General features: G+C 36.5%; 3 protein-coding genes across 3 annotated transcripts; 1 reads left to right on the top strand and 2 right to left on the bottom strand.

Annotated features, from left to right (window-relative positions):
• Window positions 1-256: 256 nt before the first annotated feature.
• Window positions 257-9,277, top strand: LOC147493896 (uncharacterized). Its single transcript, XM_086567971.1, has 2 exons — window positions 257-590; window positions 9,201-9,277. Exons 1-2 carry the CDS (start codon window positions 257-259, stop codon window positions 9,275-9,277), a joined length of 411 nt encoding a protein of 136 aa, XP_086424097.1.
• Window positions 9,278-9,370: 93 nt separating this feature from the next.
• Window positions 9,371-10,251, bottom strand: LOC147493895 (uncharacterized). Its single transcript, XM_086567970.1, has 3 exons — window positions 9,841-10,251; window positions 9,708-9,799; window positions 9,371-9,635 (listed from the first exon to the last, which is right to left on the bottom strand). Exons 1-3 carry the CDS (start codon window positions 10,249-10,251, stop codon window positions 9,371-9,373), a joined length of 768 nt encoding a protein of 255 aa, XP_086424096.1.
• Window positions 10,252-11,674: 1,423 nt separating this feature from the next.
• Window positions 11,675-12,685, bottom strand: LOC147493894 (uncharacterized). Its single transcript, XM_086567969.1, has 2 exons — window positions 12,424-12,685; window positions 11,675-12,339 (listed from the first exon to the last, which is right to left on the bottom strand). Exons 1-2 carry the CDS (start codon window positions 12,683-12,685, stop codon window positions 11,675-11,677), a joined length of 927 nt encoding a protein of 308 aa, XP_086424095.1.
• Between the last annotated feature and the right edge of the window lie 1,850 nt (window positions 12,686-14,535).

The following is a 14,535-nucleotide window of genomic DNA, read 5'->3' as shown; positions in this document are numbered from 1 at the left end:
GACGCTGTGGCAATATGCTTCAAACTATTTTAGAGTCAAGCCCACAAGCATTAACTTAAAATCGGTCATAGAAGCAGGACGAGGACACAACCAAATTAGAAGGGAGCTTTGGAATGTTGCGTCTGTCCACCTCATGATTCAACTATGGAAAGCTCGGAATAGGGTTTTCTTCGAAGATGCGCAGATGAATCCTCTGAGAATAAGATGCGAAGTTCTTAAAGGGGTAAGTATAGTTGGTCTCCTGCTAACTGGAACAATGAGTAACTCTACCATCGATTTTCAGCTTCTAAACCAGCTGAACATTAAAAGAAGAGTGAGGCCATTGAACAAAATCAAAGAAGTGTCATGGATTCCACCTGATATTGTGGTAGTGAAGGCCAACACAGATGGTTCGGCCTTAGGAAACTCAGGCAATGGTGGTGCGGGAATTATCTTAAAAAACAACAAGGTGGAAATTATGGGTGTCTTAGTACAAGGCCTAGGGGTTACTACAAACTATGAGGCAGAAAGCTTGGTAGTGGTTTTGGCTGCTGAAGCTGCCGTGGATAAAGGCTGGCATGAACTCTGGATTGAGAGTGACTTGATAAACGGTAATTTATGGTTTTGTCCTTCTTAAGACCGAAGTCTAAAGTCTGCAGTCCAAAGTCCAAAGTCCATAAACATTTGATTAGTCAAGTTACCTTACTCATGTGGGTTGGTAGGATAACTCGAGTAAAGGATCGTCCATACCTTAGGGCTAGGCAAGGTTCACAACTGGATTTACAACTTTTAGTGAGTATGATTTTAGGTTATTTCTCAGGTTTAGATAAATTAACAGTAATGCAAGTAACGTAAAATAATAACGATTGATTTCTACGTAAAATAAATAGGGATAAAAATATAGGAAAAGGGTTAACCGTACTCATGCAAAATCAGTTTTAACAGTTAGACAAACCCGAGACGGCTTTGAGTATCGATCCCTAGTGAGATGCACGCATCTCTGAGCTCATCTCACTAGCATAAAGAGTTGAACTAATATTCCATCTCTAGAATATCATTTCAGCTCCTAGTTCGATTCTACATCAACTGGACAAACCAGATAGCTAACTGCCACCATAGAGTCTCGCATGAGACTAGACCTAGTGTAAACTGGGTCTCGCGCGAGACTATTCTGGAGCATCAACACTCTAAACTTGGCCAGTCTCAATCATTTTGGGACCGGATGCATAATCTACACCTAATTCATAAGTAGTGATTATGGAACATTAAAGTATCAATCCTGATCCTCACATGAGCATCATTAACCCTCCCCTGGAGGATTTTAGCTCATGGTCATTGGATGATTAATTGATCTTGCTGTATACAATAAATAAGTAAATGAAGAACATGAATTTAACTTGAAAAGAAATGAATTTTATTAAAGTAAAAGACTTACTTGATGCTGGAATGAAAAGCTACTGGAAGGGAAATACAAAAACACATACTGGAAATGAAAGCAGGAATGTAAAGCTAAAGTCTAACTTAGGTCCCCTTCTCATATTTCAAATATATAGCCCCTCCCATGTGAAGCCCCCTCTTTATTTGTTTTGTCTTTTTTCCAATTTGCAACAATCCATTACAAAGTTTGTCTTTTCATGTTTTAATTTGTTTTGTTTTTTTTTCTTCATTTGCAACATCAAATCATGCATTGATTTTTGTTTTGTCTTTTTCCAATTTGCAAGGTGGCACACAAGTGTCTTTCCACTTGTCGATGCATGATGACTCATTATGTCTTGTGGGCTCGTAGAGTGGGTCCCGAGCCCGTGTTGTGTCCAGTGGCAGCTCAAATTTTGGCATTTTTACAACTTTCTATCTTTGCGTAGAGCTCGTCGCCCAGGTTGCTCTAGCAGTTTCACTTGTCGAAATCGGCGTCCAAGTTTGAAAGACGTGAGCTTCGGAAGTTTGCTGCTTCTTTACACGTGGACCCGTTCTGCACTGGTTTTGTCCCTTTGGAATCTTCGGCTCTAGTCAGGCTTTGTTAGGCTTCACTGGGGCTGAGTGGGAATACTTCAAGTATGTCAGTATTCCCGTACTTTGATGCATATTTTATCATCATATTCACGTTAACTGTGAAAACCTGCAAAAGTATGAAAATATAATTATTTCATGATTATTAAACACATAATTAACTAAAATGCTATGTCTCTCGGGGTTTAGTATTACATTTTGGATGCTTATCATGACTCAATGGCCGTAGTTATTGCATTCAAAGGAGGTGAGGTTCCATGGTGGCTGATAGCAAGATGGTATAGAGCTTCAAAGCTTATCGACTGGAAAATTTCACATACACTCAGAGAATCAAACTTTGGTGCGAATGCGGCAGCAAAACATGGATCGACTTTGAGTAAAAGAGTTTTCTCTTGGAGTCCTAATAGACCTCCTTTCATTAAGTCTTTAGAATGTCCTCACCGGACTTTCTACAGATTTGATTCTTAGAGTCTGTTGTAATCCCATTTTGTCAGAGTTGTATTCTTTATAATCTATTATTAATAAAATATCCTACTTGCATGCAAAAAAAAAAAAAAAAAAAAATACAAACTAATAAACACCCTAGAGAAGTAGAACATTGTCTCTCTGACAACTTTAAAAAATCAATATTGTCATTCTAGTACATGTCTCAATTTCTCCCATCTTTCTATTTACTGAAGTAATGCATTAACATGATCGAAGAAAATGCTTGCTGAATGAACGTGTTAAAAGGTCTAAGTTGTTTAGTTGTTTACTGAATTAATGCATTTCAAAATAATTGCTAAATGAATGTATTAACTGGATAAAAAATGGTTATCTTAAAAGAGAATCTGATTATATAATTCAAATTTCCGATTTATTATTTCTTTATTTTGTGGATTCCGAAATGTCTGAAAATTTTTCGATTTTCCGAACTTTTCGAATTCGGAAAAAAAATTGTCATCCGAAAAATAATGTGATTAGATTTGGAAAGGATATTGCCATTCGAAAAAAATTGAATTTTTTTCCGAAAACCCTTTATCCGATCCGATCCAAAGTCACCCCTATATAAGACATAGCAAGACAATTACTTATTATTTCTAAGTATTTAGTACTAACAAGCCATAGCAATTGCACTTATCAAGGCAACTAAAAGAATTATCGAAATAAGTTTAAATGGAAGAAAAAAAATATGTTGATAAATGAAGGGGTCCTACTATTGACACCCCCCAAATTGTGTTGGGCAGACCCCGACCCAATTTGGCCGAGGTCTGTACTTATGTTGAGCACTACGCAAAGTCCTGTACACCCCCACCCAATTCACCAAGAATCGAGAAACCGGTACTAACTAGTTTCAGCCTTCGTGTCTCTTTTTTTTTTTCAAGCACTCTCTAACTCCATTCACCAAATTATCACCGAATTTTGTATTAATGTTTGTACAAAATTTTAAACATTTGTAGAAATTTTGAGTAAACTTTGAAATTAAGATAGCTATTAAGAATAATTTACATGAGACTTTGGTACGAAATTTGTTTACCCTAAACCCTAAACTAGTTGTTGATTTACAATTATTGCACAAAATAAAATGGAAAATAACAAGTTTATATTTAAAACTAGATATTATTTGAAATTTGCAAATGTTTGACTATAATCATTCTTATTCATCTTGTTTATGTAAACCCTAACTTTGAGTTTTAAATATGGGGGGAGAATGGCTATAAGAGGTTGCCAACAGGTTAACTTGATATATTTGGGCGGGTGCCCAACACAAAACATGTTTTTAGGTCAATGGCAAACTTGAAATTGAAGGTGCCCATAGCGAAAGCCTAAATGAATCCCAATTTGTTGACCATTCTGTTCTATAATTTGGTTTGATCTTGTAGTCCAAATAATAATCCGGTACCATGATGTATCTGGGATAGTAGTAATTATGGGAAAAAAAATACTTCCACAAACCAGTGAAGTGGCTCCATCTCCAACAGTCCAAAGATGGAAATCGTTGTAATATTCTGAACCATTCATAAACATCACAACAAATACAATTAGTACATTTATTGTTCCCACATAAATAAGGAGTTGTGCGGCAGCTACAAAATGGGAGTTTGATGGAATATAGAATAAGGATGTACAAACAAGAACCAATCGCAATGAAAAGGCAGAAAAAATTGGATTGGTAAGTAATACCACTCCTAGACCTCCCGCTATAAGACCCAATCCCAAAAATACTAAAAGAAAGTTGTGTATTGGTCCATGTAAATCCATTCTATGTAAAAAAAAATGATAAATTAAGTCGAAATGCTTCATAACCCTATTAATTGACCAAACCGGGAAAAAAAGAAGTTATCCTTATAATTGATACGTTCCTAGTTGAATTAAATCTAATGGGGTTCCGGTTGATCTAGATATACTTAATTAATTGAATGCGATTTCTCTATCTGAAAGGTTCATTTAATATTTTTATTCAAATATATTTATTCAAAATATAATTATATTATTTTATATAAATATAATATTTCGAAACCATCAATATATATATATATATGAAGATGTTTTCAATCTCCAATTATTGATAGATATTGGTAACCAACCCAAAGCAATTTGATTATAATTCAACTCGTGGCGATCATAAGTAGAAAGTTCATACTCTTCAGCCTTGATAAACAATTTGTTCGACAACACTCAGTGCAGTTACCACAAAATATACATATTCCAAAATCAATACTGTAATTAAGTAATCGTTTCTTTTGAATATCAGTTTCCAATTTCCAATCAACAACAGGTAGATATATAGGGCATACCCGAACACATACTTCACAAGCAATGCATTTATCAAATTCAAAGTGGAATCAGCCGCGGAAACGTTCTGATGTGATCCATTTATCATAAGGTTATTGAATAGTTATGAGTAAACAATTCACATGGAATAAAATAATCATAAAACTTTAACCGATATACATTGCAACCCGTACCGTTTGTTGGCCATAATTCATGAACCCAGTTACCATGGGGAACATATCTTGAATATCTATAAATAATTTGATGTTTCTTTCTTTTGTTTGAGAGAAGTTATGAATCTAGAATATCCTGTGCCTTTACAATGAAAAGAGTTAGGAAGAAGTTGTCAATAATAGATTACCTAAAGAAATAGGCAAAAGAAATTTCCACCCAAAATTTAATAGTTGATCCATTCTCATCGTAGGTAAAGTCCATCTTGTTGTGGTAGGAATGAACATGAACAAATAAGCTTTAGCTAATGTAATAAAGATACCAATTGTCGTTTCAAAGACTCCGCCTACTTCATTTATTCCAAAAAGCTGAGGAATTAATATGTACGGAATAGATAAATTCCAACCACCCAAATAAAGAACTGTTACAAATAATGAAAAAACTAGTAAATTTAGATAGGAAACAACGTTAAATAAACTAAATTTTATACTGGACTATTCAGGTTGATAACCTGCTACTAATTCTTCCTCGACTTTTGGTAAATCGAAAGGTATTCTTTCACATTATATTATATTTGGTTTCTATATATACCATGATTTTTTATACCATGGTTTATACCATGCTCCTTTCCAAGATGAGTTAAGAGCTAATATTTTGTGGATATGATCTACTAACTATGGATAGCTACTCCACCAAAATTTGGCTCATTTGGAAACCTCTAACCTAGTTAAAACTTGTTGACAACTTTGAACTTATTTTAACGACCCAGATATTTCGAATTTGGAAAGTTTGGAATTTTTTAATTTTTTATTATTATTTGTGACAATGTTTAGAATAGTTAGGAGATCATATCTACAAAAAATTAGTCTAATTCAAAACTTATAAATACCCTAACCATTTTGAGTTTGTTTACGTGTTAATATAAAATATGTCCCTAGAACCCTCCTATATATATATATATATATATATATATATATATATATATATATATATATATATATATATATATACTGGACTAGGGACTTGATTCCATAAACATATTCTGGATACGTAGGCAGCCATTGAAGGCACAGTCTCATTTTTCTCTCAACATCCTTCCTTACATATTTGTTAGTGTGTTTGAGTGAATTCTTACCCAAACATAATATATATTGGTCTGATCCACGTGTCTTATTATAGGGACCCACCATGAGGACAAAAACCCATGTAAAAATAGGATGGTTACAAGTTACAACTTAGGGTATCTCCAATAGAGAGTGTATATATACACCTCCACATAAGTGCCACATAGGTGTCACTTGGATTTTATGGCCCCTCTTACACATTAATAGTTTCCACATCCAAAATGGTATCCAATACAACAAAGTTTAAGAGTTTGTAAAATAAAAAAACTGAGAAAAACCGACGGTCAAAGTCCGTCGCAAGGGATTTAACAAAATAAAAATAAAACGCACGTCACTTTGAGTAACGTCCGTAGTTTATTAAAACTGGGCCAACCAATAAATGACGGTCTTTACCCGTTGGAAACGTTACAATTCTAAAAATAAATAAAACAGACGTGAGTTTAAGTGACGTCCGAATTTCTTTTTAATTGGGACGTTACTTCAAGTGACGCCCGAGATGTTTATTAACTAATAGCCGGATGGGGAATTCCCCACCCCCTCTATTAGCTATTAGTTTATCACCTGGGATTTACACCACCCATTGGAAACATGTTTTTGACGTTTAGAGTGTAAATTTTACACTTTAAACAATTAAAACCCTCCATTGGAGATGCCCTTACAAGTCACTCAATTCATTTACAATTTTACCCCTATTTCAAAATTTTGTTGTTATCTTTTGTATACTTTATTGTTGAAGTTTAACATTTTTAATGATGGAAAAATTGTCACTTAATAAAGTTGGATGTGATGTGACAACTTACTCGAACTCAATTAAATATTTACCCTTGTCCTCCGAATTTTAATACCATCCATCTTTTGTACAATTTATTGTGTTGGAGTTTAGCGTTTTATAGCGGCAAAATTGTCAAAAAAGTGACCAAGAAGATAAACATAAAAAAATTAAATCATTGTACTATAATCGTAGGTGAGGCCGGGATTATCTCTACTATTTTAAAATTTCCGGCCTCACCTACAATGGCCCTTTAATAATTTGTATTTATCTCTTCTTGGTCATTTTTTTGTGGCGGTTTTGCCCCATCAAAAAAAATTTAACCCTAACAATAAACTATATATAAAAAGTTGTATAAAATTTGAGATACAGTAAACATGCAAGTGACGGCTAGTGAGTTGTCACCATCATATCCAACATTAACGTCACTTTTTTATGACGGTTTTGACTCCATCAAAAAAATTTAAAGTCCAACAATAAATTATATATATATAAATGGCAATTTGGGATAGGGGTAAAATTGTAAATGAATTGAGTGAGTTGTCACTATCCCACTTTACATTAGATTTTTCATCCTTTGTGGTGGGTCCCTATAATAAAATGTGTAGTGCCTTTTCTTTTGACTGTTTTACCCCTATTTTTTTATTATATTGATGAATTTACCCCTTTTTATATTTTAAACAAAACACACAATGTGCGTGTATGTGGCTAGTATTTAAGAAAGAGTGATATATATTGTAGTAGCAAATATGCACGCTCGATGAGCGTGGTACCCATATCGTTTGAGGACTAATCACCCTAACCAACATACCTATTTTGTGGGCATCTCTACACTTATATATGTGTAGAGATGTACATAATTACCCCTCTCATATCTTATCCAACAAGTAACATAATCTAGAACATTCTTGTGCCTTCTTTTAGTGCATTAGAACAAGCTTTGTTGGGCCTAAGCCCATGTCTTTGGGAATTTGAGCCATTTGGTCTTTTGAGGCTTTTGTGCTTAGCGATTGTCTTGCAAAGGATGAGTCCTTAGTCCTAAGCTACGTAAGATTTTAATTTTTATATCCTCAAGTTTTTGAAAAACTACGTAGAGATGGTATAAAGATAACTCATACAAAAGTTGTGATTTTCTAAAGCGAAGTTTGAAAACAACCCCTAACAGGTGATCTTAGGCAACTTTTGTGTCGGTTCTTATTGAACCTAATCCAATCAAACTGTGGCTTCAGTTATGTGTGTTGGGGGATTTAGTGTGCAAGACATAAGATGTCTCGTACGAATATCATGGTAATATGGGTGACCCTTAGTAACACATAACTGATCATCAAACTGCCCTAAGAAGAATGGAGATTGCGTACTTCTAAGGGTTGGTCCATGTGGAATCCATTGCCCATTTTGTTTTTGGAAAATCACATAACTATTGATGTATTGAGAAACTCTATTATAAGTACAGGAAAAATAAGAAATTTTATGAAAGGGTGAGAGAATGGTTTTTCTTTTTGGCTTTTTAGCTTTTTAGGTTTTGTTCCTAAATGCTATGACAGAAAAATATAAGCTATAAAACTACTACGAAAAATCACTATGACGAAAGTGATCCTCCCAATAGAAGATGCTTGAAATTAAGTGATTCAAATTGCAAACCATCCCATGGTTTGGCCTCCCTAGATCTTCCACCTCTTGTTTTGTAAGTAGGCAAATCTAGTGAAGAGGTCTAGCTCTATTTCTAGATAATCTAGCCTCTCCTCTCCTAATCGTAGCTATTCCAACCAGAGAGAAGGGTGCAGCTCGAAACAATTAGAAATCACCCATAGAAGGAAAAAGTTTTCCAAATCAAAGGTTCCAACCCTTAGAAGAATGGAGATTGCGTACTTCTAAGGGTTGGTCTATGTGGAATCCATTGCCTATGTTTTAGAAAATCATTTAACTATTTTTTTTTTTTTTTTTTTTTTTGGTTGGTAAGCAAGGTTTTTAGAGAGGTGCCCTACCCCTTTTCATAAATAGGAAAAGCTTGTTACAACCGTACATATTGTTTACCACTAGCATCTTCATAAATTTTTTTTTTTACATCCTCAGAAAAAGAGCTTGGCACTAAATCTATATAACTAACAGCAGGAATATTGTTTGCTAAAGCGTCTGCTAATCTTTTAGTTTCCCTGTAAACATGAGTTATCTTGAAGTGTTCTAGCTGTCCCTTGAGAGTTTGGATCATCCGTATCATCTTTTTTGCTGCCCAAAGATACTTGCTGGTCTTGTTCAAAATGAGATTACATTTGTTGAATCAGTTTGTACCTCGATTTTTTTAATACCCTTTCTCATTGCCATCCCCAAACCTCTCTCTACCGCCTGTAGTTCTATCAGTGCTATGTTCTGCATATCTGAGTTTCCATGACTTGCAGCTATTACTCTTCCTTGGTCATCACGAAGCGCAGCTGCCCATCCTCCTACGTACCTTTCAAATGCCATCAGTGTTTAAGTTGTATATCCCTTTGTCTGCTTTCACCCATCTGCAGTATTCTCGTTTCCTCTGTTTTGTTCCAATCTGTATATTCCACTTCTCCATAAAGTTCTATGACTTTGGTCCTTTCTCCATATTGATGTTCCTTCCCATTAATCTCGTTCTAGCATCTCTCCACACTTCATCAATCACCTGATGCGCGTCAGCATGCTTGTTGTTAAAAATGCGATCATTTTGTGTCTTCCAGATCATATACATGTACGCATTCCACACAAGCCTATTCCCATCTTTTTCAAATTCTTTACCTCGTGTCACCATTTCAATCCACTGAATTTCTTCCTGCCATGTGATGTCCATTACTCGAACAAAACCCATTCTATGTAATAGTGCACTCCACACAGAGTGTCGAACGTACAGTTATGAAAGAGATGTGCCCCTGTTTCTATACCTTGCCAACATAGCACGCAGGTATCTGTTGGTACTTTCTTCCATTCCTGGAGCTTCTGCAAGGTCTTGAGCCCTCCTCTCATAGCCATCTAGCTAATAAATGAGTGGCGAGGGATTCTGTTTGAAAACCAGACCAACTTACCCCACTGAACTGTTTGTTTTACACTCCTCAAGTTATCATATGTCTCTTTTGTACAGTACTCACCATGCTTTGATGCAGTCCATATAACTCTATCTTCCTGGCCCATGATCTCTACTTGATCAATTTCCCCAAGAAACTCAGAAAGGTGAATTTGTATGTGCTGAGGGATACTCCATCTTCCTTCCTCAATGAAATCAGATACCTTATTATTCACATGACATGTACTGCTGTATAACAAGGCTTGAGGAAACTTTGCTCGCAGAATTCCAGTAGGGTACCAAGGTTCATTCCAGAAACTTGTCTCATTCCCATTGCTGATATGGTATCTCACTATGTTTGCTACCTCTTTCCTTTCCTTGAGTATGTGTCTCCAACTCCACGTGCAGTCTTGTGGAACCTTCATCATCCAGAAGTCTCTCCCTTTGATCAAGTTCTTATGTACTCAAGTTGTCAGCCCTTGTTACAATCCTCCATATATGTTTCATAGTAGCCGCTTGATTCACTGTTGCCAAATTCCTAATGCCCAATCCTCCCTCTTCATAAGGATGACACAGATCATCCCACCCAATGAGTGCGTGGGACTGCCCACATTCCAGCCCTAACCATAAAAAATTCCTACACAATCTATTGATATCATCATAAGTCTTCTATGGTATAGTGAATGAGGCCAACTAATACACGCTCAAATTATTTAACACAGCTTTTATTAACTTCAGCCTTCCTTCATAAGAGAGTAACTTCCCTTTCCAGCTCTGTATTCTCTTAGAAACTTTATTAATTAACGGACAACAATCAGTCTATCTTAACCTTGTGGTAATCAACGGCAAACCCAAGTACTTTACAGGCAGCACTCCTCTTTCAAATTGTAAAATTTGCTCAATCTCCATGCTTGTAGCATCATCCAGTCTTGCAAAGAAAATGTTGCTCTTCTATAGGTTAACTTCTAGCCCTGATGTATTCTTAAAAACTTGTAAATTCTCCTTGAGTTTGATAGCAGATTGTACATCACCATGCATAAAGGCCATCAGATCATCTGCAAAAGACAAGTGAGTAATCACAGGATCTACACACTTGTAATGTAGTTTGTACTGTCTAATCCTGACACTATGCAGCATGATGTCAGAAAATAAGTCCATGACAAGAACAAATAGAGAAGGTGATATGTGGTCACCCTATCGAATCCCTCTACTTCCTCTGAAGTATCTATCGGATGAGCCATTAATCATTATAGACTAAGATGCTGTTTCCACACAAGCTTTCACCCAAGCAATGAATCTCTCTGGTATACCCACTCTTCTCATTACAAAGACTATGGCTTCCCATCTCACAAAGTCATAAGCTTTTTTCAAGTCCACTTTTACAACATATCTAGGTGGATGATGATCTCGATGATAATTAAACATAATTTCATGAGAAAGCAAAATATTATCCTGTATACTCCTACCAGTTATAAAAGCTGATTGGTTAGGATTGATCATTTTAGGCATCAAGTCTTTCATTCTTTTTGTCATGACTTTTGTTATGCATTTGTACATCACCCCACAACATGCAATAGGCCTATAGTCCCCAAGTTATGTAAGGACTTGCACTTTTGGTATAAGTGTAATACACGTTTAATTTACCTCATTCAGCATTTTCTTGGAGTGAAAGAAATTCTTAGCTGCTTTTATGAAATCATCTCCAATGATTCTCCAAGTGCACTTGTAGAAGAATGAGGAGAAGCCATCACTCCCCGGAGCTTTGTCATTACCAATTTAAGCCAAGGCTTCTATGATCTCATCCCTAGTAACCTCTTTCTGCAATCTCTCATAATCAACCGTGTCAATCTACTGGCGTGACCCTATCTCTTGGTACCCTAAGAAGTTAACTTCTTGCATGTTTCTTGGGCTGTATAGAGCTTTATAAAATGCCACACATTCATCACCAATGTCATTAATATATTGAATGACATTCCCAGTACCATCTTTTATACATGAGATCTTGTTTACAACTCTTCGGGCTTGCATAGATTTGAAGAAGTATTTGGTATTATTGTCTCCTGATCCTATCTCTTGATCTCGTGATTTTTGTCTAAACATGTCTTCCTCTAATGTAACTGTTGTAACATGTACTTGGATAGCTTCTCTTTCTTTCCTGATTAGTACTCGATCCAAAGGTTGTACTTGTAGTTCAGTTTGTATCACATCCATAGCTTGCTTTGTTTCTTTGACTCTGTTAACCATATCCCCTACTCTTCTTCTATTCCAATGTATGAGTGTTGCCTTGGTTATCTTTAGTTTTTTCATGAATACAAACATCGGGTTCCCCACTACTTCACTCCTCCAAGCTTCTTCAACTGTACTCATAAACTCTCTTTCTCGATACCAGAAATTGAAGAACTTGAATTCTCTCTGTTTTTTATTTCTTATACTAATCGGTTTTACCACTACGGCAGAATGGTCAGAGACAACTCCTGGATTAAAAAATTTAGCCTCATGATCCCCATATTCCCCTATCCATTCCGCATTTGCCATCACCCTATCAAGTTTACAACTTATTCTTTCATCTTGCTTATTACTCTAGGTGAATAGGTTACCTTTGAACTTGATGTCCACTAGCCTAGCCGCATTAACACAATCTAGCAGGTCTGCGAAATGAGAACTTCTCACTTCAACTCCCCCTACCTTCTCTTGAGCATTTAAGATTGAGTTGAAATCACCCAATACTATCCATGGCTTCTGTGTAATGCATGACAGCTCTACCATGCTCCTCCATAGATGCCTTCTAGTATTCAAGTCTGTACTCCCATACATAACAAAAACTATGATCTCCTCACCTGCAATTGTAGCCACTTCCATAGTAATATGCTATGAGTCCTTTTGTAATAACGTTGCCTCACAATCTCTAGGGTTCCAGCAGAACCATATATTACCCAATTCATCTCCATTTGTATTTCCCTCCATTTTCCATCCTGTGAAAGTTTTGTTAAGAATTTTGTCTTGATTCTTCTTTTTCACTCTCGTTTCTACCAGCCCCATTACACTTATCTCAAATTTTCTAACCATTTTTCTGACTTCAACTTGCTTAAAAGCTTTGTTGAATCCCCTTACATTCCAACACGAGAAACTTATCATTTAAGAGGTTAAGAAAGTTTCAAAGGGCTTTTCATTGCCCCTTCTTTACCGAGAATTCTCTGTGATGTTCTTGTTGCTTGCTTTGTAACTTGGCTTCCTCTCTTCATCATATTTTTGTCTATTTTAGTACTAACCTTGAGTCTGCTCTCCCCATACTTTACCATCTGATTCTCTGCCAGTCTCTCTTTGACCATACTGCCCAACCCTTTCTCTGATTTTTTTTCCTCTCTGTACTTATCATTCACCCCTTGCTTTGTAGTGTCCTCAATACCCTGTTCATCATTTCTTACCACTTGCATCTCCCCTTGTTTCATCTGCATTTGTTTTTCCCCACACTCATTGCCTTCATCTATTGCTTCAATCACTTTCTGTCTCAGTATTTTCTCATTCTCTTCCTCTTTAGTCTCTTCTCCACCAGCACTCTGCTCATCTCTTGTTTCAGGTGGTCTTGAGCACCCTTCTCCTTGTATCATGGGGCTTTTGCATCTATGTTTTTTGCTCGGCGTCATCCACTCGTTCTCAACATCATGAATTTCCTGAACTTCATTGTCCGCTACCATATTTCCTTTAAGCTTTTGATCTTTTTTCATCTCACCTTTTGACTCCAACTCCCCCTCTTTGGCTTGAGGTTTCTGCAACCAAACTTGTTCAACACTATTTCTCTCCCCCTTGTTCTTCTTAGGCCAACTTTGGTCAGAGTGTCCGAAGACCGCACAGCTTGTACACCTCATAGGCTTCCAGTTGTATTCGGAAGTCACTTTATACACTCTTCTTTGATCCAAGATCACAGGTATATCATCTGGGTACTTGCAGCTTGTGTTAATTTCCACGCATAATCTAGCATAGGAAGTTCGAGAAATGTTTTGTGTTAATCGATCGGTGAACATTGGCACTCCGATAGCACTCTCGACTTGGCTAAAGCCTTGCTTGTTCCACATTTCCATCGGCAAGCCTTTAATCACAACCCATATAGGAATTGTCTTTAGTTCTCGTGTTTCTGCCTCGACAAAAAGCTTCCAAGGCCTAACAACAAACAAATGGCTGGCTATATGAAATGATCCCGTATCTAGCACTGCCATCCTCTCGTCATCATTCATAAACTTGAACGTAAACATAGTTTCGCCATATGGTTTCATGATAAAATTCTTTGTTCTCCATGTACGACTCACTATGCCCTTGACAAAGTTATAGTTGAGTCTCTTCCCAACAAAGGATCCAACAATGATTTTTTCGAATTTTTTGTTAAGATCTTCAAATTGGGAGCTGTTGACATGTACTACAGCCTTACGATTGACAATCACTGGGGGAATATATGTTAGTTCATCAGTACCCACTGACTTCCCACCAATCATATCAGCCCACGTGCTCTTCGTTTCCGATGGATTCTTTGCTTCGGCATCTAGTGTAGTTTCACTTTTGGCCGTTTGCCTTGTTCTAGATCCTATTACTGTGATACTCATTGAAGCATTGGTCTCTTCCACTCCCGCTCCCCTAGGCTCTTTGAAGGATGTCTCAACATCTTGTTGCAGCTTCGTGAGCGTTTCTTTGGTTCCCTGTGCTGCTATCCAAGAGCT

This window comes from Coptis chinensis, chromosome 6 (genome assembly GCF_015680905.1).
Source record: "Coptis chinensis isolate HL-2020 chromosome 6, ASM1568090v1, whole genome shotgun sequence".
In the NCBI taxonomy this organism is placed as follows: Eukaryota; Viridiplantae; Streptophyta; class Magnoliopsida; order Ranunculales; family Ranunculaceae; genus Coptis; species Coptis chinensis.
Note: the sequence above shows the minus strand (reverse complement) of the source record. Positions and strands in the feature narration are given on the sequence as shown.

Excerpts from the sequence above, each read along its gene's own strand:
- LOC147493896 (XM_086567971.1), top strand. The coding sequence starts at position 257 with ATGAGTAACTCTACCATCGATTTTCAGCTTCTAAACCAGCTGAACATT. Across the intron at positions 591-9,200 it reads TGAGAGTGACTTGATAAACG|CTATTACTCTTCCTTGGTCA; the intron begins GTAATTTATGGT and ends CATGACTTGCAG.
- LOC147493895 (XM_086567970.1), bottom strand. The coding sequence starts at position 10,251 with ATGAAGGTTCCACAAGACTGCACGTGGAGTTGGAGACACATACTCAAG. Across the intron at positions 9,800-9,840 it reads CAGTTCAGTGGGGTAAGTTG|CTAGATGGCTATGAGAGGAG; the intron begins GTCTGGTTTTCA and ends CTCATTTATTAG. Across the intron at positions 9,636-9,707 it reads CTGCGTGCTATGTTGGCAAG|AATGGGTTTTGTTCGAGTAA; the intron begins GTATAGAAACAG and ends ACTATTACATAG.
- LOC147493894 (XM_086567969.1), bottom strand. The coding sequence starts at position 12,685 with ATGGAAGTGGCTACAATTGCAGGTGAGGAGATCATAGTTTTTGTTATG. Across the intron at positions 12,340-12,423 it reads AGTGGACATCAAGTTCAAAG|GGGAATATGGGGATCATGAG; the intron begins GTAACCTATTCA and ends CGGAATGGATAG.